Source organism: Monosiga brevicollis, genomic scaffold (assembly GCF_000002865.3).
Source record: "Monosiga brevicollis MX1 MONBRscaffold_25 genomic scaffold, whole genome shotgun sequence".
NCBI classification, from domain to species: Eukaryota; class Choanoflagellata; order Craspedida; family Salpingoecidae; genus Monosiga; species Monosiga brevicollis.
The window spans coordinates 148967-176723 of NW_001865062.1; the positions used below are offsets into that span (position 1 = coordinate 148967).

Consider the following 27757-nt stretch of genomic DNA (forward strand, 5'->3'; position numbering starts at 1 on the left):
CGGAGAAGGCGGAGGACGTGATGAACGTGCGACTCACACAGATCGGCGAATGGCGCGAGGCCGATTTGCAGCTGTTGGCAGAGGCAGCCGCCCGTGAGCCGGCTCTCTTTTTCCAAAGTTCGTATGCGCTAAACACTGACTCCCCTCCTGCCCAGCCTGCATTGGCCTCGCAAGGGCTGACACTCCGGCAGATGACACCTCGATCCTGATTCACGTCTGCGCTGAAATCCGGAGTGTAGTTCGCAGCGAAGCCATCCAACGGCGGCACCGACTGGGCAAGTTCAAAGCGCCTGCCAAGCCCACAAGCTGGGCATCTTGCTTTAAGAGTGCGGACAGCAGCTCAGATCCAGAAACGCCCGCCCACGTGGCGCCCAGCAGCACGGTGACCTCGCCTACCAAAAAAACTGGTCAACATTTCACCGCCATCTCCCTGTGTGGCCTGCGCAACGAGGGCAACACGTGTTTCATGAATGCACCTCTGCAGCTGTTGGCCAGTCTCCACGAGCTGCGGGACAGTGTTTTGACCCTCGAACCCACGCCCAACGAGGTCATGGCCGGTCTCCGGCAGCCCCTTTGCGAGGCCTTTCGAGCTCTCCTCTGGAACATGCGCACCTCACGCCCGCCTCACACCTCCACCACCCTCGAGCAATCATGTCGAGCTGCTACCGCCATCTCGGCCGACCAGGTAGGCTCTTTTGGCTGCGCAAACTCTTGAACTCAGCCTTGCTGTCTTCTTCAGTCCTCCGCGTTCGCCTTGTTTCGCGCCCTGCCCCTTGGTGGCCCTTTCCCGACCCGATCGCCCTGATGCTTGCTTTTTCATGCAGGTTTATCGTGCCGTGCACAAACTTGGTCCACATTTTAAAACCGACATGCGAGAACAGCAAGATGCTGAGGAACTGCTCTCCTTTTTGCTGGATAAGCTGCACCTTGAAGTTGCCGGTTTGTGGCCCGGCAATCCCGTGCTTGTTCTTTTCTACCTTGTGGCTTTGAGTTTTGGCCGGTACGACTCATCTTTCTGCCTCTTGCTCTGATGGGCATCACACGCCGTCGTCGTTTTGCAGCTTATTTGGAAAAGCATCCAGAGCTCATGGAAGAGGGTGACCTGAGCGCTGGCGCTGGCAATGACGATGCTGAGGGCGGTTGGCATGAGGCCTCTAGCAAGGGGGTGGGCGTCAGCGTCAACACAGTTGAAACGCGTACGTCCCGACCCTACCACCAGTGTTCCGGGCCGCCTCTGTAGGCTGCTTTTTTCAAAGCTCTGCTGGACATTCACAGCCGCACGCCCGCGCTCCACAGATGATCGGCAAGTTGAGACCCCCATTAGCAGCGCCTTCACCGTGCGTATGCGCTCAACGCTGGACATGAAGGGGCAGCGTCGAAGCGTCACCATCCAGCCGTACCACTGCTTGCCCTTGGATATTGAGGTAAGGCTTCTGTCCCTCTCTTCTCAGTTCACACCGCTTGCTGAGCCACGAAGCGCCATCATGACTTCATGCTGTATACGCCGCACCGACTCGCACCTAGCCGGAACACGTACGCTCGCTCCACGATGCTATGCGTGAGACGCTACGGAATGAACCTCTTTATGCGAGCAGCCAAGATGAGGTACAATCTACAAGCGTGTTTAATAAGCATCAGCTCTCCCCACCGCGTCCTTGCCTGTTTCTCACGTCAAGGGTTCATAGGTCATTGGTCACAAGCAGCTGCTACTTGAAACACTGCCTCCCATTTTGCTGCTTTCCCTCAAGCGCTTCTCCTACGGCCCATATGGCCCAATTAAGCTGCAGAAACACGTCAAATTCGAAGCCGAGCTTTGTATCGACCCCGGTGCGTATGGTGTGCGATAGCAACCTGTAATGTTCCATTTTTTTTTTTTTTTTTTCACAAGCTTCCTTGCTCACTCGCGGGCATGTACAGAGTTCATGAGCCCCACCGCTCGCCAAATTCATGGATCTGACACTGTTTATGAGCTCGCTGCCGGTATGTTTAACCCATGACTTTTGTGGGGCTCACATGGCCCAAGCACGCGCCTACGCCAAGCTCATCTTTTTGTGATCGTATTGTGCTGGATACCAGTCTTGTTTCATCACGGCAGCGAAAGTCACCAAGGACACTACACCTGCTGTCGGTCCACGTCTGAAGGCTGGATTGAGCTCAATGATACCCGCGTCTCGCCCATCGCCCTTACTGCAGTCTGTGCACCGCGCTCCGGAGCCGATGCATATGTCCTTTGCTACCGAAAGCGAACAGCAGCTTCTGCATAGGCTGTCAGAGCATGAGAGATTTCTCTTGTAATGACGATGCCAGAGAAGAAAAAATGAGAAGAAAGCATGATGCTCAATTTACAACCCGGCTTTTCCCAACGGCCTTCTTCTGACTCGCATGCCATCAGGTCAGGCAACCATGGGAAGGTTCAGAACAGCCATCGCTGAAAGCATCATCAATACTGGGTTATCAAATACACCACAAACAGAAGAAACAGAAAACGAAAAGGAGGGACAAAAACGAAACAGAAAAAAAAAAAAAAAAGAGAAAGGGCAATTAGCAGACGAGCGTGAGGCTCAGAGCACAAAAACATGCCCGCGCGGTGCTCCTAGAAATCGCGCATTTCTATACTTTGTTAACCTAACAATGAGACGCCTTTCAAGGGTGGATGGCCCCAGGCAAAGCTCGGAGCACCTTATGCCTTGCTGGCCATGAGCCCACCAAACTCCTTCAGTTTGGCAAGCTTATCATCGCCTGTAAGGGCATGGATTTCGAAACAGGATGAGCGCACGTTTGCTCGGGATACGACGAAATATGATTAGTGACAAAAAAAAAAAAAAAAAAAGGAAGGGCCCTCGTAAGAACTCAGGCTCTTTCAAAATGTGACAGTTCGCGGACACGAACCTTGCAGCAATTCCACATGGCGCTGAGTGGCTTCAAGCGCGGCACGAATGTCCGGCAGCGACTCGTCGCTGTCGTCGACCTCCTCTAACTTTTCTTGGATCATGGATGCAATTTTTTCCAGGTGAAGCAGCTCGACAGACTCGCAGCCTCGCTGAAAGTACAGGAGATAGACGTTGAAAATTTCCGTGTACAAAGCAACCTGTACAGCCGACTCGATGCAGGATTTGGCCACCTTGACGGCTTTCTGCAAGCATTGGAACACTTGCTTGCCATCGTGCAGCTACGACACACAAAGAATAAAGCATGAGAGCGAGAAATCCGTGACAAGGCGGGCGTGGCTCAGCGGGCGCGCACGGAAATGGCCATCGTGGATCAAAGCACGGCACCAGCAGAGCGCGGAACATGTAAACGTACCTCGCCACCTTTGTCGGTGGTATAGCCAGACCAGAAGAGGTTGGCACAAAGACAGACGCAGCGCACTTGATCGGGCTTTTTCACGAGTTTGGCAGACACGACAGCGCACCTGCAGACCAATGTTTCCCACCGAGCAAGAAAACAAATTTTGAGCAAGTGCACCATGCAAACAAACAACAAAAGGCAACAGACAGCCCAGAGAGACTCGTACTTGGTGGAGAGGGGGTTGTAGTTCTCTTCCCCAAACACACGCATTTGCTGCAGCGTGCCAATGATCTGGGTGATGAATTCAACTTGCTCCTTGGAGTCGGAGATGTCTTCTTCATAGACCACAAAAGCTTGGCTGCAAAACTCGTAAGCAAGTGCCTCCGTTTTTTCAAATTCAGTTCGGTTGACAGCCAGGGCGCACTGCAGGAACATCTTCAATGCCAGCTGGAACTCATCAATCTCCGTGAGCTTGAGTACCGTGGCGCGGGAGAATTGGAAGATCTTGGAACATTTCTTCTCCCAAGCCTCATCCTCCTCGCGATTCTCGTAGTAGGCAATTGCCAATTGATTACATTGGAAGACCAGGGCCGGGAGCGTGAACTTCATACGGCGACGCGTGCCATTGTAGAAGGCCTTGCGCAAAGCCGAGAGAATCTGTCTCGGCGCGCGGGACGGCGTGGAAACGGCACAACCAAGAACAACAATTCATGAGCCCAAGAGCCGACACAAGGAGATTTGGGAAAGGATTGGGGGGAGCCATAGCGCCATTGACTTGTGGGCCAATGTCGGCGAGTAAGACGGGTTGGTATGTGCTCTAACCTGAAAGTGCACATCCCGTGCATCAGGGCGGAGCTGCGCCACAAAGGCGCACAGGAGACCTTGTTCAGAAGCAAATTCCTCCTCATCCCAGAAGTCACTAGGGCAGTCCTTCTGATCCTCGGTTAAGGGCTGCAAGAGCGCCAGCATGGGTTCAATTTCCTCCACAAGTTGCAGTGTATCCCCTCGTTCGCTCATCTTGCGAAGAACGGACACGGCAATCTCGTTGCGGGTCGCAAACGCAAAGCTGGGCAGAAATGCAGTGAAGTGTTTAAGCTTCAACACGGTGTTGATGTCCTTGTACTTGTTGACGGGCAGCTTGATGAGCTTGACAAGCTCATTGCTGACAGCCGATGCGGCCTCAATGCTGTACGCGGGCATGACACAAAAAAAGGACATGAGTGAACCCCACGAGGCGAGACATCCGAAAGAATCGCGATTAAAATGGGTGCGGTAGTAAATGGTAACTCACTTGGACAAGCCGGCCTGCTTGATATAATCAGCTGTGGATTGCAGCACCTGTGCAATAGCAGTAGAACGAACAGTTTAGTTTTAAAGATAAGTGGTCAAGTTTGCGCAATCCGCCGCACACTGGCATAACGCCGAGCCAACCTCGTCGACATAGCCGAGCTGTTCGGGGTAGCAGGACATGGCCAGGTTGGCCAGGGAGGAGTACATGGCGGCCACATCTTCAGATGGCAGTTCGGGACGTGCCTACACCAGCATGAGCATCCCATCATTTGATCAGTGCTGTTTTGGTCATGATGGCGGCCTTCTTGCTTGGAACGCACGCCAACACCACTGTCGACAACAGACAGTATTGACAGCACAACTTCTAAAAACCAAAGCGGGTGGAAGGGAAAGGACGACCTAAAGCAGGCGGCGACACACCTCAGTGATACCGGCCAGCTGCTGGCGGAAGATGTGAAACAGGGAGATCTCCGATGGCACCCGCGTGGGATCGGCCTGGGCGTAGCTGGCCTGTAGGAGCAAGCATTTGGCAAGCAAGTGTCATTGAATGAGAAGATGCAGGTATGAGACACAAAAAAGATGAGCTATTGAAGGTGTGGGAACCGGTATCGCCCCCATCTCTTCTCCCATTGCTGGCAATAACTTTATCGTGCCAAGATGTGTTATTGAGTACTGGGTTCACTCAGTTGGCGATCCGGACACAAAGGCGTACCAAACGTTCGATCAGAGAGATGACAATGGTCTTGAGATTGACCTGGGGTCGCACTTTGCCGCAGGTTTCCAGGAGACTGGAGAGCGTGTGCAGATGAAATTCGTCGGGGAAGACCTGGATGATGCATTCGAGCAGGTACTCCTGGGCAATGGCGTCTTTGCAGCTGACGATTTGCTCCAGAATGTACGGCAGTATCCGCTCATCGTAATCATCCAGCGTCAAGTTGTCCAGCGAGCTGTGGTTGCAGTTTTGGGAATTCGATGCAAATGACATGGGGGATGAGGGGAGTGATGTGCGTTCTGCGGTTGATCGCGCAAAGGGCAAGTCAGCTAGGCGAGGTACCTGATGCGCACGAGGTTGGTGCCCACGAGCAGGCGAAGCTGCATGCGTTCCTCCTCGCGCTTTGTGCGATCACGAGAGTGGCCTTGGTGCTGCATGCGCACCCACAGCTTGTTCATCTCGCTAAAGTTGGTGAGGATAAAGCCGATCGAGTCAGCAAGGTTGCCGTCCTCCGAGGTCAGGTTGGTGGGCAGCTCCGACTTGAGGCAGGTGAGAAGGTAGTTACGAAGGAACAGGCCACGAAGGGGGTGCTGCACGCCACGGCACATGTCCACCAGGTCGTTCAAAATCTTTTTGGACGGGACCTGCGAGAGTGTCGGGGCGTGGTGGGAATGCATCGCTTGATCAGACGAGATGGGAACAAGGCCCAAGATTGAAGGGCCGGTGGGCGGGCCAACGGACCTCGTTGGATTTGACGTAGACGGAGCCAACGGTGATGAGAAGGTACAGGCGGGGCAGAATGTTACCAGCATACTGGACCAGTTCATAGAGATCGTTGACCTATCGCGCAGGCGAGGGCATTGGTTTGCGTTGTAGGTGAGATCACGCACACGTCCAAGAGGGGGGGGCTTGAGCACGACGCCACCACGCCACTAACTTTTCGGCCTTGCTTAAACTCATCCAGAAGAAATTGCTCAAGGTGGCGCATCTCATCTGTCACAGTCATGTCTAGCCGTGGGCGCCGGAAGGAATGGACAAAGGGCATGGGTTAGCAAAGAGTGGGGTGTAAGGGAGGGGATTCCACAGAGCACGGTTTGCTGTCCAGTTTCTCACAGAGCTCGTAATAGTTTTTCGGGTAGAGCATGGAAGTGCGAAGCTCCGTGAGGAAGGTGGATGCGTGCTTTAGAGCGTCCATAATCTTGTTGTCGTCCTGCCAGCCAAGGAAACAGATGTTGGTACGATGCACGAACGAATCGACACCCTTTGGCTCAAGAAGAAAGTGGACATCCCCACAGCAAGGGGTGAGGGACGTACAAGGCATCGCTTCATGAGAAAGGCCTCCTTCTGGACCATCTTGATCGCTTCTTGGAGCAGTTCGCTCTGGCTGAGCGGTGCCGCAGGTTTTGGCGGCTAATTCAAGGTAGGGCGAAAGCGGTGATTGCCAGCCAAGGGAGACCAAAAACGCAGGCAGGGCAGTGAGGCGGATACGGTGGCCTCGGATCTCGAGGGAACCCTTGTGTTGGAAGAGTACTGCGTACCATGATGTCGGGCTGTGGTGTGATCCTGGAGCAGAGTGGGCCTCGAGAAAAAAAAAAATCTGGAGAAGCGCGATCAAGGGTGTGTGAGCCGTGGCGCACACCCATGGCCAATGATCATGCGAGTGCCAGACACGCCGCCAATCCAAGGAAAACAAGGGGACTACCACAGCACACCACAGCACACCACAGCACACAGCACACAGCACACAGCGCGAGCCCGTTACAGACAAGGGGCAAACACCAGAGCTGCCAGGCATCCTGTCCGCGCACTAGACTCCACTTGAAGCCGGAGCTCACCCACAACGAGCAAAAAAAAAAAAACAAGGGGAAAGGAAAGGAAAGGAACTCCCGGACTCATGTATTAGGGGATCATGTAAAGACATACATGCGTTTGAACGCAGACGCCAAATGCACGACCCCGTGCCCGTCGCCACTGAAACCTGCCCGGAATCGCCCGCGTGCGCGCTGCCGTTTCACACACACACACACACTCTCTCTCTCTCTCTCTCTCTCTCTCTCTCTCTCTCTGAGATCGCGACTCACCTCCAGCGGGAGAAAAATTGTCATCAAAAACCAAATGAAAATAGCTATAACAGCTGGTAATGAAGGAACGGAGAAGATGGTGACAACAGATGTTGTGGTCACCACCTCCTCCACTGGGTTGAATGCGATTCCAGCTGGTTTTTCCGGTCCAAACGCATACAAAAATCAGCTCCCCGCGAAAAAGAAGACATATGAGAGAGAGAGAGAGAGAGAGAGAGTGTGTGTGTGTGTGTGTGCGTGCGTGTGTTAGGAAAAGGCAAACGACAAGCGGCAGCCATCATCGCCAAAATCAAGGGGGACAAGATCCGAGCAATAGGGGCAAAGCCACTGGCACCACTCCCATACTCACTCACTCACTCGGCTCACACACCTGGTGCCGCCATCCTGCCGAAATAGCCGCCGCAGCCAACGGCGCCCAACGGCCGACCCGACCGACATGCTACCAACTGTGATTCACAAGCCGTCAACATAACATCTGGTAACCAAGCCCTCAAGCAGGCAGAGGCTTGAGCACAAAGCCGATCACCTTCAGAGACAGAGGCAAAACATCCATCCGTTCGTTCACAAAATACATGCAAATCCCCTTTGAATCCAGAGAATTGCTTACCCTCGACATCAATCGTAGAGAGTCGCGCTGGCTGACTGACGTGTCGATGCCCTTGACCAGTTTCAGTGGTTCAGAACCCTTTTACAACAACAGTCCACAGGGCATCGGTACGTTCCCTTTTGTGCCGCCGTTCAAATGGCAGCCGGGTCAAATGCTATCGTCGTTGAACTCGAGTGTACAGCGACGCTTGACATGGGAATCATCTGGGGCATGAGGCCGCCCCCAGAAACAGCAGTTTTGGTTCTTTGGTTGGGGGTGAATGGTCTTGGGAATGAACGAGCTAGCGAGCTCGACATGAGCTGCAGCCCCGTGTCACTGACGTGCGCACATCAGTGTGTTCATGGCCGAGGGGCAACTTGGGCAACTTGCCAACGCCGAGCTCTGCCGTGGCGATTTGCCGCCATGTGGCCAGCGTCTCTCAACTTGACTTTTTGTCTCGCCTTTATTTGCTTCCCTTGACTTTCTTCTCGTGCGCTTCCCCCTCCTCATATTCACTCTTTTGATTCCTTTTTGAACCTCAATGTAGGTGATCAACGTTCCCAGCAGGTGGACTGCACAGTTGTGTCGACGGGCTGGTTGGTTATCAAAGGGGTCAACCACCGAAGCGTCCGTCCAATCTGAGGCTGCCTCGACCGACATCCAAGGCAACCCCCCACCCTTTCAAAGTCTCGCTCCTCCCTGCTGCAGCTAGCCACTTCGGCGCTGGAACCAGGCGCTTAGTACGGAACGTACGAGCCCCATCGTGCTACTGCGTTTGCGAAACTTGTGGCCCAGTCGTCCGTGTGGGCGAGTGGCCCGCTGCTGCTGTCTACCCATCGCTGCCACCAACTGAGTGGCTGCGTTGGAGAGGCAGCAGCTGGGCCTAGCTGCTGCCTCGCGGGTAAGCCAGCATGAGGCTGGTGGAAGTTCACGCCGCGACCCTGGTGGCCGGCGTATCAAAGGCCAACGCAAAAGATACGCTTCAACAGCTTGACGAGGTTTGAGCGCCAAGCTTTGCCTACCCTGATCAGTTCTTTCTGCCGCACCCCCCTTCTCACTCTCGACTGGGTCTCCATGGCTGGTGATAATATTGCCTAGCTCGTCCAGCATCATTCCCCAGACCTTCGTGCGCACGTTTTCTTGTTGCTTTTCAAGCAATTGGGTTTCACTGACGGGCCCAAGCAAAGTCGCCCCGACGAAACCATCGTACGTACTGCTGTCCTAGATTGTTCTCAGCACCCGGTTTTTTTTTTCTTTTGGTTTTTCCCATTGTCTGCATCTCACGCTTGTCCTTTCATCGCAATCTCAGGTCAAACTTCTGCGCGATTTACTCAAACCTGCCATCCGCCAATACTCTGTCGCGACGGCCCTTACTCTTGCCGTAGAACGCTGCGAGACTCTCAAGGTTTGATGCATGCGCGCGGGGGGGGGGGGGAGGGGGGGGGGAGTGTTGATGTTGGTGTTGTTCATCCTTCTGTGGTGATTTGCGGTTGAGAACCACCTCTTGCCAAGTAAAGTGCTCCTGTTCTAAATTATGCAGGAAAAGTGCTCACCGTAGCCCCAAAACGCTTCCATTGTGGGTCGACTGTAGCTTTCCATCTCAGACAAATTTTTTGCTCGCCTTTTCAATCTTCTCAATCTCGAAAGCCAGCAGCGCCTTGCTGTACTTTTGTCTGCACGGCTCTCTTCCTCGACTGCCGTTGCTAGCGCTGGTACGACAAATGGCAAATCTTACTTGTTCAACCCGGGCACCTCTCTCTACAGCCCGTTTCCATCTTCATGCTTGGCTTTCGCACTATTCCACAGCTCGCCACGTCCTGAAAGAGCTCCTACCTTCCATTGTCGCATCAACCAGTGGAATTAGTACTTTGAGTGAAGTACTCCGCACCCATGTTAGTCTTGCTGGGCTCACTTCCTCCTACGATGAGTGGATGGAAAAATGACCCATCTGCCCCTCTTGCACACGCCAGCAATGTTGACCTCTTTTTGTGAACTTGAGTTTATTTTTTATTTATTTTTTTTTTTTTCTTTCCTCCTCGCTCCTTCCTCTCATCTTGCGCCTGGTTGCATTTGCAGCTCCTGGTTGCTTTGGCCAGTTGTCCCGCCACACACGCCAAGGCTGAGTTTGGACTTGAGCACGTCGATCTACGAAGCACCATGGCTGATCTTGGTATGAAATCCAACGTTTACGCCTGCGGGGGCGCGCATCCTGCATTTCCTTCGACCTCGTGCCACGTCTCATCTCATGCAATGTTTGAACACGACGGCACCTCTTTTCAAAGGTCGTCAAGGAGCAGCTGATCCGCGCGTTGCATGGCGCCATGGCGAAGCAAGTGCAAACATTCTCGATGTTTCCGGTGACGGGGCATCTTCCGTTGTCAGTACTGCGCTTCTGTTTTATTTCCGTGCTTACCTGATACGGCGTCCTGCAGATTACTGAATGCGAGCGCTCCGTGTTTATTTATTTATTTATTTATTTATTTATTTATTTTTTTCCCTCATCCGTTTTGGGCTTTTGGTGACTGTCTTGTGTTCGTCTTTGTAACAGGGAAGTGGGCTGTTGCACGTTTTGCAAGAGACGGGCCCCTCCCTTTTGGAATCACCAGCGCAACTGTCCCGAGTCATAGAGACGGGCAAATTTGCCCTTGAAGCACCTCAAGTGGCCGAGTGCCTGGCCTTTATGGCCTCAACTGCCGACAAGACCGACTTTGATGGCACCCGCCTTCATCACCTCCATGGTGGCGCAGACAGTGATACCGATCGACCCACTTCGGGGCCAGCCAGCTGGAACCTTGACACTTTCTTGCTCGTTGTCAAACAAAAAGCATCCAAACTCAATTGGACAGCCGTCATCGCTGGCCTCGATTGCAGCAGTTGTCGGATCGTCTCCGTCAAAGGTCTTGCCCTATTGCTTCGTGCCTGGGAAGCAAACAGTTCGGTACGCAGTTTTGGCATGATCACGTTGAGCAATCCGCCCCTGTAATTCTTTTGCTCACTCAACTCGGTCCTCCCACGCTCTCCTTTTGCATGCATCTTAGGAGCCATTCCCTGTGCTCCAATTGTGCAAGCCATGGAAGCACAGCGGCGCTCAACTCGCCCTCTTGGGCCTTCTCGTCAATCCAGCCAACGCTGCTGCACCTGAAGTCGCCACGCTCCTTGCCTCGCCCCATTTCACCCGCTTCAACAAAGATGGCCTGAAGCAGACAAACCACCTCGGCGAGGTCTATCTTGCTCCCTGGCTCTGCCTGCAACTGGTGGAAGCTCTTCTTCGACTGGGTGACACTGCATATGGCCCAAATGCCCAAGCACTTTTTGACTACCCTTTCAAGGCTCTTCCAGACATCTTGCTCGTAATCCTGGCCCAGGCCTGCCCCCAAGGCTGGACTACGTTGCAAGACGAAATATGCCGAGCCCTTTTGCCCATGTTTCTCAACCCTCATCCAAATACCGCGCCAGTCTTGTCAAAAGTCTGGGCCGCGCGGCCCAACGTGGTGGTTGATGGCATGGTTGCTTGGTACGAAAGTGCCGCCGAGTCAGCAACCGCAGTCAATCGGCTCACTCGCATCCTTGAGATTGCGCAAGACATCAAGGCTCTTGAGGCGCTTTTGAACGCCCGCAATTTCAATTTTGTCATGGAGCTGGCTGTGCTCGCGTTTCAGCGCGAGTTCCTGAACCTCGAGAAGTGGTTGCAACCGCGCCTTGAAGAGCATCCCGAAGCCTTCGCCACTGCCTGCTTACATTTCCTTGATCGTCGTCTGACACGCGGCCCGGAAGCTACTTCGGGTACACCGTCCAAGGCTCTCGTCATCATTGCAGAGCAGTGCGGCCATCTGCAATCCAACCGCAACATCTCGCCCCAGTTGAAGAACGCGCTACTGAACGTGGCTGAGCGATTTGCTCAGCCTCGAGGTAATCGCATGGTTGCTCTGCCTTTCAATGTTGGCTCGGGCCCGGGTGCCACTGCGCTACGCCCGCCCCCCCTTGTATCCGGTGCCCCACTCTCAGACGGTGTTCATGGCGCCAGCTCGAGTGCTGTGGATTCATTTGGGCCTCCCGTTGGCTTGAAGAGCCCGGGCCCTGTTGCGCGCTCGGCACCGGCCCATCCTGACGCTACCCGACCGACGACCGATGTTGCAGATGCAAACGAATTCACCCCAGCCATCGAGGCACAGGCTAACCACTACTTTCAACAAGTTTACATGGAGAAAACAAGTGTTCACGAGATTATTCAACTTCTGGGTCGATTCAAGGCCTCCCCTGACCCGGAGAAGCAACAGGTTTTTCACTGCATGATTCGCAACCTCTTTGACGAGTACAAGTTTCTGCCCGAGTACCCGGACAAGCAGTTGCAAATCACGGGCGAGCTGTTCGGCCTACTGGTGCAGCACGATTTGGTGTATGACCATTCCTTGGGTAACGCTTTGCGCTGCATTTACGAGGCCGTCAAGCACGACCCGGACTCGCGCTTGTTTGCCTTTGGCACACATGCCCTCGCCAATTTCCACCAGCGGTTGCCCGAGTGGCGGGATTACTGCCAAGCGCTGGCACATACTCCCCACTTCACGCGCTTGCCCGCCGAGGTGCGGTTTGCCTGTCTCAACGGCCGCGGCGGGGCCAGCGCGGGGCCAGCCGGGGGCAAGGCAGGATTGATGGCCGAAAGCCAGCCTGATCCACCTGAGAACATTCGCGAGCGCGTCATCTTCGTCATCAACAATCTCGCACCCGAGCCCTCGCGCATGAAGGAGTCAGCTGCTACACTGCACGGCCTGTTGGACCGTCAGTACCACATGTGGTTTGCCGGCTATTTGGTCGAACAGCGAGCCATGCTGGAACCCAACAACTTGGAAATGTACGTGAAGCTCATCGACCTCATTGGTCAGGATGACCTGCGTCGTGCTACCTTGGCCCGCACCTACCTGGCCGTGCATAACGCCCAGCGACGTCAAAGCAGTAGCTCCAACATTTCCGACAGTCAGGAACGCACCAGACTCAAAAATCTGGCTACTTTTTTGGGTTTGCAGACCCTGGCGCGGAACAAGCCAATCCTGCAGCGAGATCTGGATCTCAAAGCAATCATTCTTTCCTCCTACGAGCAGGGCTCGCGCTCCTTGCAGCTTCTTCTACCCTTTGTTGCCAAGGTGCTGGACACGGCTCAGTACTCGCGAGTCTTTAGACCACCCAACCCTTGGTTGATGAGCTTACTGCGTATCCTCAAGGAGCTGCATTCCACCGAGCAGCTCAAGATCAGCCTCAAGTTTGAAGTGGAAGTCCTGTGTCGAAACCTCAACATTGCTTTGCACGACATTGAAGCCAGCCATTTGCTTCCGGCGAAGAACCTGTCGCCGGCATTCGATGCAATCGGCACACCAAGCTTCCATGGCGCGTCGCCGGCCATCGAAGGCACTGCAATCGGTGGTGGCGCTCTTGCTGGTGGCAATGCTGCAGGCAGTGCCCAAACATCAAGCAGTGGGCATCTGACCGTACCAGGTGTGGGCTCAAGTGACTTTGTTGAAAATGGAATTCCAACAGCTTCCATGTTTGCAGATCTGGTGCCAGGTCAACCTCGATCCATCATGAACTACATACGACCGGGTCCCCTGAGCTCACTGGGATTGGTGAGTCATGCTTTTGTGTTTGTTTGGGAAGGGTTTACATCATTCATGCTTGGGTCGGGATTGTCGGAAAGGGGCATGGGTAATGCGAACTTTTGCTGACCTTCCGCGATGCTCTTCTTTCTTCTTCTTTCTTCTTTCTTCTTTCTTCTTTTTCTTTGTGGAAAATAGGCACCCGAAAGCTTGCAAGATGCTATTTACAAGGCCATTGAACGAGCCATCAATGAGATGCTACCCCCAGTTTTTGAGCGATCCATTCGCGTGGCTAGCATCTCCTGCTTCAATCTGATCACCAAGGACTTCAACCGCGAACCAGATGAGACGAAGATGCGCCAAGCAGGTTTGCTGATGATTCAAAATCTGGCCGGAAGCATTGCCGTCGTAAGTGCCAAGGACACGCTACGAACTACTGCCGAGTCCATTTTGACGACGAGCATCAAGAACTTGCTCTCCGGTCAAAGTCAGGATCTTGAGCACATTGTGCGAGATGTGATCAACATCAACCTGCCCGTGGCCTGCAGCTTCATCGAGGCTACCGTTCGCCAGCGCTCGGTGGCCGTGTTTGAAAAGCAGATGGCACCGCAATACCTTCTTCGTCAAACACACCGGCGTGAGGGAACCACCGAGCCGTTTGAAGCAGCCCATCTCCCCTATGTCGATAGCATGCCAGAGAATTTGCGCCCGCAATTTGGGGGTCTTTCGTCTCGTCAAATGGGCGTATATCTGCGTTTTGCCCGCAATCAACAAGATTTGCTTGCTGTGGGTCGTTTAACTGAACGCCCTCCCGTCGTCGCTGCCAACCAAAACTCGGCCCCGGCCATCATTGACGGATTAATCCGGGACATGGTGCTCCTGACGAGTGGCCAGGCGGAACCTGATGCTCAGCACATTGGCGAACACGTCAACAACATTCTCCAGCACTTATCCACCAATCCCGCTGAAGCCCCCCGCCTCGTGCGCTTTGCCACTACTGCGTTGATTGATCATCAAAAGGCGCGCAGTTCCGCGTTGCAAGATGCCATGCTGAATGTTCTTGTGCGACTGAAAGACGCCCTCCCCGGTTGTGTGCGAGACATCTGCCTCGTGGCTGTGACGCAATGTGACGGAACTCTTGATACGGCGGAAAAGCTATTGCGCCTTGTCAAATTCCGGCTCGTGCGCATTGAGGACCTTGATACGGCTTTGGTTCAGGCCCTCGATTCAGGCCGCTCCCCGCACGGGCTCGCCATCCTGAAGAGCGTTCTGACCGTGGCCCTCAATGGTGCTGCTGGCTCGAGCTTCCTGCTCGGCTTGTTGCGCTCCATCACTTTGTTTGAGCGCATCGTTACCCATCAAAAGTCAGAGCAGCGTCACGCCCGCTTGCTCGAGTCTGTCAAGGCCGAGTTGGCCAAAGAAGTAGAGCGCGGCTCTGAAGCATCGAACAACGCGAGCAATGCTCACGCTGCGGGCAGTGGACCTGGCAGCACGACCGCTGCGCTTCCCGCCTCAGTGCCCGGTTTTGGGCAGGCGCCGGCCCCGACTTCCAGCGCGCCCAGCGGTGGTGTCACAGGCAACTTGCGCTCTGGTGGTGATGCTCCGACGGCTGGCCCGGCCCTATCTCGTGCCTCCAACAATGACCGTCTACGCCGGGCTATGGCCATGTTTTCTTCCCTGGACCTCCTGTCCTTGGATCAAGATCCACCTCAACTTCTGGAGCTTGTTGCGTCCTTTTTCGTCGATGAGTGGATGTCCCTGTACAGCAGTGGCTCATACGAGCCGGCCGTCCCGGCCTTTATCCGCAAGCTCACGGAGAACGTCCTCAACAGCAGTGACATGACTGCTTGCTTTTTCCGAGTGGCGACTGAAGTGTCGGTCAAACTGGCATTTTTGATGGCCGATGGCCACTTTGATTTTGCCTTGCAGGCGCCCAACTACAAACCCATTGATGCCTTTTGTGCCCTCGTCATCGCGGTCGTTCGCCACTTTGGTGATTCAACAAAGGTGGCACTTCTTCGCAAGGTCTTGTCCGTGTGCATCATTGTTCTGGGCCATGTCCATGATCGTCTCGGCGTGAATTTCAATCAAAAGCCGTTTCATCGGCTTCTCAGCCGGCTTCTAGCTGAAGTGCATACGGACGACGAGCATCTTGCGATTCAAGTCTTGAGCTCATTTGCCAATGCCTTTCATGTGGTTCGCCCGGCTCAATGCCCGGCATTTGCCTTATCTTGGCTAGACTTGATCAGCTCGCGGCACTTCCTGCCTTTGATGCTTTCAGCCTCGGGCCAGAGTGGCCAAGACTTGCAGCATCAATACCATGTGCTCGTCATGGACCTCCTCATGTTCCTGCAGCCCCTCTTGCGATCGGCACAACTTTCCGACAGCGTTCGCGTCTTGTATAAGGCTACTGTCACCCTGGTTTTGGTTATCCTTCACGACTTTCCAGACTTTCTGTGCCAATACTACCTCAGCTATTGCGATGTGATTGCGCCTTGCTGTCTGCAACTACGCAACCTTATCCTTTCTGCGCACCCCGCAGCCATGCGCCTGCCAGACCCCTTCTCCTCACCGCTAAGCGTTGACAGCGTGCCCGAGTACGCTCGGACGCCAGTCATCTCCTCCAACTACACGGCCGCACTTGAGGACTCGTCGAGGCCTGCTATTCGCACTTTTTTTGATTATGGACTGGAAAACCAGCATGAACCCACCATCCACATGATTGCTTTGTCGCTCAAGTCCATGCCTCACGATGTGCACTTTACCGCGCTCACCTCGATCAGTGGCACGGACTACAACACGCCGCTTCTCAACGCCCTGGTGACAGAGATAATGGTGCGGGCGTGCGCTGAGGAGTCGCTCTCCGATGCTGCCGTGGGGGTGCTGGGCCGTTTGCTTCAGATGCTGGACGGTCAGGGGCGCTATCTGCTGGCCATGGCCATGGCTAACCATCTGCGCTTCCCAAATCAGCACACGCTGTGGATGAGCAAGGCTTATCTCAAAGTTTACGCCGCTGCTTCAGCCGAATGTCAAGAGCAGTTGACCCGTGTGCTTTTTGAGCGTCTGGTTGTTGCTCGCCCTCACCCTTGGGGCCTCTTGGTGACTTTTACGGAACTCATCCAAAATCGCTCATATGACTTTTGGAATGCCAGCTTCATTCACATTGGTGAGTCAGTGGCCAGAGAACGCATGTCGTTTTCCTTGTACGTTTTTGACACGCGCCTCACTATTTGCTTGCCCTTCTGTAGCTCCTGAGATTGAAAAGCTCTTCCACACCGTAGCCCGGAGTTGCCTCCATGCTGTGCGCCCGGCCACGCAATCATAGTCGGCACTGATGAGAGCATGAGGCACTTTGCCTCGTCGCTCGTTTCACACGGCGGTTGACGCTTCTTGTGCACGTGTATCCTTCAACGACCTGACCCTTGTGCTTGTTTGTTTTCGTTTGATTCATATCCTGTACTCTCTCGCATGTGTCCATTTCGAGTCATCCAATTTCTGTTTTGTGAGTTTTGTCCCTCTCTCTTTCTTTCTTTTGCTGGTGCGTTGGGCTTCGAAAGTCCAGAAGCGTGGGCTATGAGCTTGCTGTGCTTTTTTGTCTTATCGATGGGCTTTGCTTGCTCTTGTTGCTCGGGATTAATGTGTTCGTCCTTTTGAGCAGTGTGCTCGTGTGATCTTGACAACTGAGCACTGTTCGCCTCGTGTTCTCCGCTTGGAGCGTCGATCGATCGATGTGAGCTATCATCCATTCCATACAACCGATGGGTAGACGGTTGCATGGTTTGGCGGCATCAGTAATTCAAGTCTTCAGCCTCACTTCCGGTTCTTTTAATCAAGGTGAATGTTGAGACAAGAATTGGGCAAATAAAATTTTTGCATGTTGAATAAAATAGAAAGAGTAGACTCCTACGGAAATGATAGTTTTGAAGGAGATAAGACAAATGTCACAATTTTGTTGTCTTAACTCGTTTTGTTCCTGCGGAGGAGATAAAATTGAGATGATTAGTTTCACCGGTGTGAACATGTGTTCTCTCTGCCCTCATGTCCAATTGCAAACATATGTTTTGTGCATTTGACCGTTATGATGGCTCTCCTGGAGGCCACTGGATGTGTCTCGGACGTGAGTCGAGAGTCTTCGGTTTCGTGTCTGCGCGAGTGCTCAACCGCAATCGACCCTGTTATGTTAGATGTGTGCAACATAATGAGAGATCGCTTCTCCCTGTGGTTCCTCATATGCCCTCGGCACATAGGATTTCTTCGTCGTGTTCCCTTTTCCGGACGATGTCTGTATCCCTTCTGCTCCGAACGCCACGGCGCTTCGGGAGCAAGCATTTATCTCGGCGGTATTTCATATCGTTCGGATTGCAGACGAGTTCAAGCTTGCGATGTGGGCATCGAACAATGAGGAAGGACGTCGTGCCCGTCTCAAGATACCCTTGGGACCAGGTTATTCGCGTTTTCGGGGTCTCGATCCGAGCCTAGCAGATACACTCGCAAGATATCAAACGAGGTACATGCAGTTTTTGCATTCTGATGATATGTCTTGATGTCTGACCTTGTGTTTATTATCCTCGGTGTAGTCCTGGCGACGAACGTCTTTTCGCCCTGTGTCGAGAGCGGTATACATGTGATAAGCGGGTCGACAACGGACAAGGTCAAGAAGTTGGCCTCGTGCGCAAGGTGCCTTCAAAGGATATTGCCGAGAAAGGCGAAATCATCTACGCACAGCGACACCTCCAGATCTGTGCTTTTCTGACTTGCCTCGGCTCCAGGTTTGTTTGATCGTCGCTGCTGGCATAAACACGAGCAAGTCTTATTTTTCTTCCCATGTCGCACGCTGTAGTCTGCGCCCTTTCGTGAATAAGCTCCGAGCTGCTTTTTCGGGTGAGAAACAACACGAACTGGGGCGGCCTCCCGCGCCTGGACTGGGGCCTGCGGAAGAAGCAGCCGAGTTGTTGTTTTTCGCAGAGGCCATGATCGCCAGCACGTATCTGCACCTGAAGTCGGTGCGGGCAGATATGTTGTCCATCTCCATGCACTTGTCGCGCAATAATCAGACCTCAAACCGGATTTTGAAGGTCTTGTTCGCAACACTTGGTTCTCTATTGGATTGGTTTTCGGAGGATTTCCCTGAAAATTGTGAACCTGGCGAACAAGGCACATCCGGTTACCAGCCAGCTGCTATTTGGATACATGTAAGATGATGCTCGGCCAACCGCAATATCATAATGGAATCACATGCACGTGACAAGCTAATTTTTGTTGTTGCTTTGTAGCTGAGCCATTATTCCAAAACATGGGAGTCCATGCGACGCATGCGAAACGCCGTATTACATGGCGTATCCATCGGTGCGCTCAAAAAATACCGGGCAAATGCAGAGCAAGGCACCATCATGGCAAATTCCATCCCTGAGAAAGCTTTGCTGTTCTGTCTTCAAGCCGATCTGTCTGATTCGGGGCACACCGACAGCGAAGTCCCAGTACTCAACGATGGCCAATCAAAAAAAACTAGGCGGCAGGTCAAGTCTCGCTCGCGTGCCAAACGCGATAGTATTGGTGCGATGCAGGCTTCCCATGCGTCTGTCACATTGTGACAAGCCGTCGTAGGCGTCTAATAATGTGATCTGAACTGGTTGTAGATATCGACTTTTTGGATGAGAACAACGGCGACTTGCCTATCCCAATCAAGCGTGTTTTGCAGGATTTCAAAGATTACGGCGAGGCACATGCGCGTGACCGGGAGGCTCAGGACGCGCGCCGTCGAAAAAAAGATCGACGACGCTCCAAAAAAGACCGAGCACTTCTGCGCGAGGCGATGAAGGTGATCAAGCAGCAGAGCGTAGCGCAAGCCGAGATGATGAAGCAGCAGGGCGTAGCGCAAGCCGAGATGATGAAGCAGCAGAGCGTAGCGCAAGCCGAGATGATGAAAGAGGTTTTGGCGGTTTGCAAAACCCTTGCGCCGCCGACTGTGGCATCCGCATCGGGAGGTCCATCGCCACCCACCCCTTCCTCCCCAACACGAAACGTGTATTTTCGCATCGGGGGTGACATTGGACAAATGATCACCAAATAAAGTGGGGGCAGCCTGGACATAGCATAATCAATTCAAATGAAGCATGTCATATGAATGACGGTGTCTGATCAAGACAAAGTAGTGAATTTATGAGTCATGGCTCAAGGGCCGGGGGCCACACATGCTCGTCGGCCATGAGCCTGTGAGATATTCTTGCATCGTTGGGCCGTTGGCAACCTGAAATCGATCCGCTGTCATATTCACCACTCCAGTTTTCCATCGTTGTAATATGACCAGGTTGTGCATCAAGTGAATGAAAATAAACCGATTGTTCAGATCTGACTGTGCGATGCCGCATGATTTGCTTCTCAAGCGTCGGAAGAAGAACTTGACACCTGAATGCATTGTTGATACAATCGTCACATAGGAAAGCATGAGCATTGAACTCAAAGCTACGATTTCAGGCAAGCAGGATTGGTTCGAACCGTATCCATCTGCTCCAATGATGTGCTCAACGCTGACACGGACAGCCTTGGCTTGACGCTCATAGTCCTGCGAAACTCAAATCAAGTGAGCAAGGGTACTCGATAGAGGACAGCGCTCAAGACAAGATTAGAGCGCACGTGGCAGTCGGCATTCGACGATGGGTTTGCGATTACAAGCCCGCGAGTTGGAGTGTGCGTATAGCCGCAGTCTCCAAGAAGCACATGATGGGCCGGCCAATGTTCCTGGACCAGTTCAAGCGTGCGACTCAGACGTATCATCTTCCTAAAATGTGAATTAACAAAGATGATAATTTGAATCATATTGGACGTGTATTGTAGGGAGAATGCGAATAACCTTACTTGTCGTTGACAGTCCCAGGATATGGGCCGTGGACGCTGACCCCAAGGCCACTAGCGTCAGTGATAATCTGGCCTTTGAGCGCATGCATCTGGTTCGTATCAAAGATGAAACACAACAAGACGCGTTCATCAATGAGATTCAGCCCAAAGCTGAAATCAACACAACAACGGTACACACACGATGATTGCCGTCGTAGTTCACCCGCTGGTTACGGTTGCGACCACTGGGCCTGAAGATCGGATACACGGTTCCGTCGACAAAGGCAGCGATGCGTGGCGGGCAATCGGGTTCTGCGCGTAGTCGGGGAGCGAGGAAATGGCCAACACCTTTGCCCTGGTATGCCTCGATGTGTCTTGCACTCCACGCAACATACTCATGCATCGTCAGCCAAGGATGCCATAAGACTAGCGGTTTGAAAGCGGTGGCAACGGCATCCTCAATGCTCGCTACGCACGCACTGACAACCACTTCACTCACAACAAGCCCCATCAGTTCCACGATATCGCGGTATGTCCGCTCACAACTCGTGTTGTATGCAAGGGTGCATTGTAAAGCGACATTAAAAGGGAGTGGACGCTGCTTTCTGGCACGCATAGCAGATTGATACCTATGGTGGAGCAGCCACAACCACGAAAGACATCATTGCATGATATCGAAGTTTTAAGCAGATATGATATCGAGGAACGTGCAGACAGGGTGATAACATACGCTTCAACAAGAGGGGATTGTGCGGCGTCTTCCATTGCCTCAACAGCCTCGTGTATCGCAGCCAAAGAATGAAATGCAAACAGGGATCGGAATCGGTCCATGTCGTGGAGGGCTGCGGGCAAATGCTGACCGCGAAAAGTGGCAACAATCCTCGGTCGTATGGTCTCAAAATCTCTCAGCGATATTCGAGATGCCTGCTCTGCTGCGATCACGCTAGCCAAACGCCAAGCCCAATCATACTGATCGGGGCGAGTCGAATCAAGCAAACGCAACAACACCTGTTCAAACACGGCCCAGTACTTCTTCACCGCCAAACGGCGAATCGTGGCCTTCTCGAGAGTATCATAGTTCTTGCTAGACATGAACGCTTTGAGGACCAGATGTTTCCGCAACAGAGCTACCGACGCTTCCATGGCGCCGATCAGCGAAAAGTATGACATTTTCTAACGGTCATTATTTTATCTTCTGACCCACCAGGTTTAGACAAGCTTTCCAGCGTCTCAAGAGATTAATTTTAGCCAGCATCCTTCAGCATCCCGGGCGCTACTAAATGTTCGTATTTTAATCCCCTTGTTTATCTTAAAAACGCTGTTTCCGTAGGAGCCTAGTGAAGGGAATAATATCAATTTTCTGGAAAGGCTTTTGGCATGTAGATGAATCGAGTTGCTGGCACAGGTGCGATTCTCTGCAGAGCAGTGGCTTTCATAGCAAGAAGGGATAGAAATCAAGACACCAAAAATGCAAGGAGAAGGAACATGACATTGGAAAGATGAACAAAAGAGGAAGAAAGCCACAGCTGCATCGAAAGAGCACAACTGATCTTCGGCCCCCAGACCACCAAAGCGGCAGGAAGGACGGAAGAGCCGGGCAACCAGGTGCACGAACCACTATGTCTATGGATTAGATCAAAATGGCGTTTGTGTAAGGACAATAGTCGACCTCGCGCCACAAGTAGCCGTACGAGTCCGTAGCCACCAAATAATCACCAAAAAACGCCAACTTGTCAGCGCTTTCGCAGCCAAAGTCGACGTCCTGTTCAAGATTGCCGAGGCGCCTCAGCTGACCACTCTCATCAGCAATGAAGAGGTCAGCTGAATCAAGACCAAAGTCACGCACAGCAATGTCTGTGACCATGCCAGACATGTTGAAGATGCCCATGGTTGAATTTACTGCGTCTTCAGTCAGAATGTAGGCCTTGACTACACCATCTGGGAAACCGAGAAAAGCAAAGTAGCTGTGCACCTCGATCGCGCTAGGCGCGGCGTGGACGGGGAAGTTCAGGGGATATCCAAGGGCCTGGAGAGAAAAGCTTTCGTCTGAAGCTTGTGTAAGAGCCAAGGTGATAAGCTCGCTACTGGCCAACATGCTGACATTGTACACGGTACAGGAGGCCGAAGTCAGACTACCCTCGTAGAGGGTACCAGGGGAGTCGATGGCCACAAAGCCATGGCCAGCCACAAAGGTCACACCCGTGAGGTAGCCACAAGATGCAAGCGTCTCGTTGCTCAGCACGCCATCGATCGTCATATAGACAACACCATCGGCCCCGACGGAATAATAGTTCTCGTGATCCACGAAGAAGACGCTGGTGACCATGCCTTCATGCTGGTATGGCAGCTTGATGAATGTGTCGTGCGTCACGCGATAACGGAACACGCAGCCCTCCGATGTACCATACATGTTCGTGTCCAACGCCGTCACGATGGGCTGAACAGCATCCACCTCGAACACGGGCTCCATGTTAATGTAGGGGGAGCGCGAGGTCACGCAAACACCAGCATTATCCACTGCGTAGCTAGTGCCAGCACCAGAGAAGCGGAGAGCGACTCGCACGGCATCACCGATGTGGGCATCACCAAGTTCGGGCGTATAAGACAGCGTGTATTCTTGCCAGGAAGTGGTAACGCTCTCGCTGACGACCGAGGCAAAGATCAAGACTTGGTTCTGCGCGTCACGGAACTCCAGGCGCATGGTGTTGGAAGTCACCTGGTTGGCTGACTTGGCGACCCAAACGGAAAACGTGACCTCTTGACCGGGGCAATATGAGAGGTTGGTATCCTGATACACCGCCGTGTTGACGTTGATAGAGTCAAACACCACCAAAAACTGAGAGCCCCATGGTGTGTCGGCGGGGCCGACGGAACCACCTTCCTGGGCAATGCGCACGTTGGTGGTCTTACCAGTGGCAGTCCATCCAGTGATGGGTTTGAGCACACCCTGCTGGGCCACGTCATAAACCTCAAAGCTGGCGTCGTTCATACGGATGCAATCATTCACTGGGGGCATTTCCGTCACCGTGGTGCTTGTTGTTGAACTGGTGGAGGAGGTAGAGCTCGTGGATGAGGTTGACGAAGTCGATGTAGTGGAGCTAGTCGACGACGTTGAGGAAGTTGATGAGGTTGAGCTCGTCGATGACGTGGTTGAGGTGGACGAAGTGGACGAAGTTGAGCTGGTAGACGAAGTGGACGAGGTGGACGAAGTGGACGAAGTTGAGCTAGTGGATGAAGTGGATGTGGTGGAGCTGGTCGACGACGTTGAAGTTGTCGAGCTGGTTGATGAGGTCGAGGAGATGGTGGTCGTGGTCGTGTAAGAAAAGCCACAGGCACTGGTGTCGGCCACAGCAGGGCTGATGCCAATACCACCGTAACTGAAAGCGATGACAACTTTGCTGCACAAAATCGATGGATCGTAGCCGATCGTCCCAATGTCAGGCATGAAAAAGCGCACCGTCTGCCATGACCCGTGACTCGAGATGGAGTTGGTCTGCACGATGTTGGACGCAACAACGGTCTGGTCCTCGGTGCGCAGCTCCATTGACATGGTGCCACCGCAAGTTGTGCACGCGGGCCGGTAAACCTTGGCTCGGAAGCGAATGACGTCGTATTCGCCGTATGAAATGTTCAAAACGTTGTAGATGCCATAGTCGGAGCCCTGTGCACCCATGTTCACCAAATATTGGCGGTTGCCGTCAGTATCAGGTGCAGACACATGGTCTTGGTCGATGATGGTCAACAGCTCCGAACCGGCCTGGTAGGTCCATCCGTAATCGGAAGTTGGGATGGCGGCCGTATGACTGATACCAGTGGTCGGTGTTTGAAAGTCGCTGTCTTCGATAAACAGGTCCGTGCAACCCCTGAGAAACAAAAGCATGTAACGAGTATGTATCAAATGATCGTGGTGAGTCACGGACGACAGAAGAATGATCAAGACTGCAGGCACCGTGGGGATGTGGGAGCGAGAGGGGGTCATAACCTACGCGTCAAAGGGCTGTGTTGTCACAGTGGTAGTTGTTGAAGTACTGGTAGTACTGGTCGTAGTGGTCGTGCTCGTTGATGTAGAAGTAACCGTACTGTATCGGTTGTTGGCACAGAAACGGAAGTTGTCAAAGGAGACGGTTAGACCAGTGCCTGTGAAGTAGACGCGGAGGTAAACTTGCTTGCCCAAAAGGCTATTGTCAGTCACTTTGTACGTGACGGTCTGGTCTTGGAAGGTAGTCGTGAGAAGGGCCGAGTACACGGTCTCCTCGGCAACAATGTTGCGGTTCTCGTCCGTGATGGCCAACTTCATGTTGCTGGTGTAGGGCATGGCCAGCTTGCCGGCAGCGACAGTGAAGCGGAGGGTCTCACCCAGCCGAAACGTCAGACCAGTGTTGTAGTACATGCCGGCTTTGCTGGCTGCGGCGGCAGCAGAGAAAATGTATGCATACTTGGTACCATCAGCAGCCGTGCTCGGACCAACACGAGATTGACCATTGGTGACGCGGATACTGGGCTGGGCAGAGTCCCACCCGCTACCCAAGGTGATGTAAGAGTCTTGAGGACCGTTCACCTTCACGCGCTCAAAGCTGTGATCAGTGATGGTCACACAGCTCGACAGATCCATGGTGGTGGTCGAGGTCGAGGTCGATGTGGAGGAGGTAGAAGATGTCGACGAGGTTGATGAGGTCGATGAAGAAGAAGAAGTGGACGACGTCGATGAGGTTGTGGAGGTGGACGAGGTGCTAGAGGTTGTGGAGGTGGACGAGGTGGACGAGGTGCTAGAGGTGGACGAGGTGCTAGAGGTGCTAGAGGTGCTAGAGGTCGACGAGGTTGTTGAGGTGGACGTAGTGCTAGTCGTGGTCGTAGACGTGGTCGTGGTCGAGGTCGTAGGAATGGCTTCAACCGCTGCACAAGCGGCATCAAAGGCTGCGCTCAAGCCAGCCCCGTTAAATTGAACACCAACACGCACCGTAGATCCGATAAACTCAGAGGTATCCTCAATGCTGAACACAACCTCGATGGTTGTCAGGGATGTCGTGCTGAGCGACCCTGAATACACTGGGTACGACGCCACGATGTCACCGTCACTGGTACGCAACTCGACTGAGAAAAAGCTGGTGTAAGTGACAGTGGAAACCCGGCCCACGACGACACCAAACTTGTACTCGGTGAAGGGCTTGTAAGTGATGGCCAGGTCCTGCCAAAAGCCAGAACCAGTCACGTCCTCGCCACTGTTCAGGGCGTACATGAACTGACCGCCGAATTCACTGGCACCTGGAGTGCGGCCGGCTTTGGGGGGTCCATAGACGAAAGGAGTGCCAACAAACTGCCAATAGGTACTAGGAAAAGTTGATTCCGAGCTGACAGTAATGGTGGAAAAGTTGAAATCCTGCACCAGGCAGTCCCTGTCGCCATAACTAGGAACAACAGTGGTGCTTGTCGTACTGGTGCTTGTCGAGCTGGTGGACGATGTTGAGCTGGTGGACGATGTTGAGCTGGTGGATGACGTTGAAGATGTAGTTGACGTTGAGCTTGTGGAAGAAGTGGAGCTTGTAGAAGAGGTTGAAGATGACGATGACGAGGAAGAGCTGCTCGATGTTGACGAGGTTGAGCTGGAGCTTGATGTCGAGGATGTCGAGGACGTGGTTGAAGTCGAAGTTGTTGATGATGTAGAGGAGGTTGATGAAGTTGAGGAGGTGGTAGACGTTGAGGAGGTGGTTGAGGTAGAGGAGGTTGAAGATGTCGAGGAAGTCGAAGAAGTTGACGAAGTCGTCGAAGTTGAAGTGGTCGATGAGGTTGACGAGGTTGACGAGGTTGATGAGGTCGAGGAAGTTGACGTCGTGGTCGAGGTTGAGGACGTGGAAGAGGTAGTTGACGTGGAAGAGGTAGAGGAGGTGGAGGAGGTCGACGTCGTGCTTGAGGTTGAGGATGTAGAAGATGTGGAGGTGGTCGATGAGGTGGAGGAGGTGGAGGAGGTCGACGTCGTGCTTGAGGTTGAGGAGGTGGAAGATGTGGAGGTGGTCGATGAGGTGGAGGAGGTGGAGGAGGTGGAGGTGGTCGATGAGGTGGTGGAAGAAGAGGAGGTTGAGGATGTCGATGAGGTGGATGAGGTGGACGAAGTCGATGAGGTGGATGAGGTGGACGAAGTCGATGAAGTGGTTGATGTTGACGAAGTCGACGAAGTGGTTGATGTTGACGAAGTCGATGATGTAGTCGACGTCGATGAAGAAGAGGATGTGGAAGACGTGGAAGACGTCATCGAAGTCGAAGAAGGTCGACGAGGTCGACGAGGTCGACGAGGTCGACGAGGTGGACGAGGTCGATGAAGTCGAAGAGGTGGACGATGTCGACGAGGTCGACGAGGTGGAAGTAGTCGATGAGGTGGACGAGGTGGAAGAGGTGGAAGAGGTGGACGAGGTGGAAGCACCACAGACCTCAGAGAAGGAATATTCGCAAACAAAACGGCGCAATCGAGAGCACGGGGCATCATTCCAGCCACCAAGAGGAGAGGTACGCAGGCGCGACATGCCCATCTGCACGCAGGCTTCCGACCCATAGGTCGGCTGGTTTGAAAACCAATTAGTATAAGTTTGCGGAGTACCATCCAAGGAGGTGTATTGGGTGGAAGGAGGCGTGCGAAAAGCACCAATCCAACGCATGATCAAGTTGTTGTTATTCATGCTGAAAACGATATCGTTGACAGCTTGGTTAGTCACGTTGACGAGGTCCCCGCTGGCATCGATGCTTTGGCAAGCAGTGCGGGCATCGGCAAAGCTCAGCTCGGTTCCAAAGCCAAAGTAATCGTCTGACCAAATGTAGACGGAATCACCATAAGTGTACGTTGAATCGCAGACTGGAGATGGGGACTGGGCTGTGGTCAGCGCCACCAACAGCAGAGCTGGGAGAGGGCGCACACGAGTTATACAGGGGAAAGTGAGAACCTTGATGAGTACGAAAATGACAGGATAGCCGAATGACAGGATAACCAGAGCATGATTGATGCGAAACGACTTTAACAACACGAAATTGTGAATGCTCATGCCCAAGACCTCGCTCCGTCCATGGTGATGGGCGGACGTTTAAGACTTAACAAGTCGGGAGCAGGTTAATCGGAAATTCGGGCTCAAACAACACCAGAGCGTTAAGCAAAAGACACCAGATCGTGTTGACCAGAACGACAAGGTATGTTTGTTGCAGAGCTCAAAACGGTGTATCGAAAAAAACCATGCCCAGAGGAACGAGGGAAGAAAAAAAAAAAAAAAGAGGCCAAGGGTGCACCTCGACATTGAAAGCATGTGTGTGCGGATGAACGTGTGAAGGATCATGGACGAGGCCGAGTTGCCTTACCTGCAAAAAGCAGACTTGTTGTCAGGCTTGAAGCCATGATGCTTGG

At 53.2% G+C, this 27757-nt stretch overlaps 7 protein-coding genes across 7 annotated transcripts; 4 read left to right on the top strand and 3 right to left on the bottom strand.

Moving 5' to 3' along the window:
• Positions 1-466: 466 nt before the first annotated feature.
• On the top strand, positions 467-2264 carry MONBRDRAFT_28280 (uncharacterized protein; the record flags this gene model as incomplete). The annotated part of the gene is made up of 8 exons (XM_001748682.1): positions 467-685; positions 825-939; positions 1062-1196; positions 1297-1424; positions 1525-1605; positions 1686-1827; positions 1918-1980; positions 2077-2264. 8 exons carry the CDS (start codon positions 467-469, stop codon positions 2262-2264), a joined length of 1071 nt encoding a protein of 356 aa, XP_001748734.1.
• A 416-nt stretch (positions 2265-2680) lies between these two features.
• On the bottom strand, positions 2681-6643 carry MONBRDRAFT_28281 (uncharacterized protein; the record flags this gene model as incomplete). The annotated part of the gene is made up of 14 exons (XM_001748752.1): positions 2681-2739; positions 2890-3169; positions 3304-3412; positions 3515-3945; positions 4111-4474; positions 4580-4626; positions 4720-4821; positions 4999-5088; positions 5291-5525; positions 5633-5934; positions 6032-6130; positions 6228-6298; positions 6404-6500; positions 6605-6643. The coding sequence occupies 14 exons, from the start codon at positions 6641-6643 to the stop codon at positions 2681-2683; spliced, it is 2325 nt and encodes a 774-aa protein (XP_001748804.1).
• A 593-nt stretch (positions 6644-7236) lies between these two features.
• On the top strand, positions 7237-7881 carry MONBRDRAFT_28282 (uncharacterized protein; the record flags this gene model as incomplete). The annotated part of the gene is made up of 3 exons (XM_001748683.1): positions 7237-7427; positions 7541-7604; positions 7768-7881. 3 exons carry the CDS (start codon positions 7237-7239, stop codon positions 7879-7881), a joined length of 369 nt encoding a protein of 122 aa, XP_001748735.1.
• Positions 7882-11460: 3579 nt separating this feature from the next.
• On the top strand, positions 11461-17354 carry MONBRDRAFT_33815 (uncharacterized protein; the record flags this gene model as incomplete). Its single annotated transcript, XM_001748684.1, has 4 exons — positions 11461-13444; positions 13487-13572; positions 13741-16708; positions 16791-17354. 4 exons carry the CDS (start codon positions 11461-11463, stop codon positions 16865-16867), a joined length of 5115 nt encoding a protein of 1704 aa, XP_001748736.1. The 3' UTR covers positions 16868-17354.
• A 1158-nt stretch (positions 17355-18512) lies between these two features.
• MONBRDRAFT_33816 (uncharacterized protein) lies at positions 18513-19658 on the top strand (the record flags this gene model as incomplete). Its single annotated transcript, XM_001748685.1, has 3 exons — positions 18513-18734; positions 18816-18888; positions 19179-19658. The coding sequence occupies 3 exons, from the start codon at positions 18513-18515 to the stop codon at positions 19610-19612; spliced, it is 729 nt and encodes a 242-aa protein (XP_001748737.1). The 3' UTR covers positions 19613-19658.
• Positions 19659-20536: 878 nt separating this feature from the next.
• On the bottom strand, positions 20537-21519 carry MONBRDRAFT_10944 (uncharacterized protein; the record flags this gene model as incomplete). The annotated part of the gene is made up of 2 exons (XM_001748753.1): positions 20537-21005; positions 21107-21519. The coding sequence occupies 2 exons, from the start codon at positions 21517-21519 to the stop codon at positions 20537-20539; spliced, it is 882 nt and encodes a 293-aa protein (XP_001748805.1).
• A 196-nt stretch (positions 21520-21715) lies between these two features.
• On the bottom strand, positions 21716-27404 carry MONBRDRAFT_33817 (uncharacterized protein; the record flags this gene model as incomplete). Its single annotated transcript, XM_001748754.1, has 3 exons — positions 21716-24239; positions 24363-25703; positions 25810-27404. 3 exons carry the CDS (start codon positions 27402-27404, stop codon positions 22007-22009), a joined length of 5169 nt encoding a protein of 1722 aa, XP_001748806.1. The 3' UTR covers positions 21716-22006.
• Positions 27405-27757: the final 353 nt, after the last annotated feature.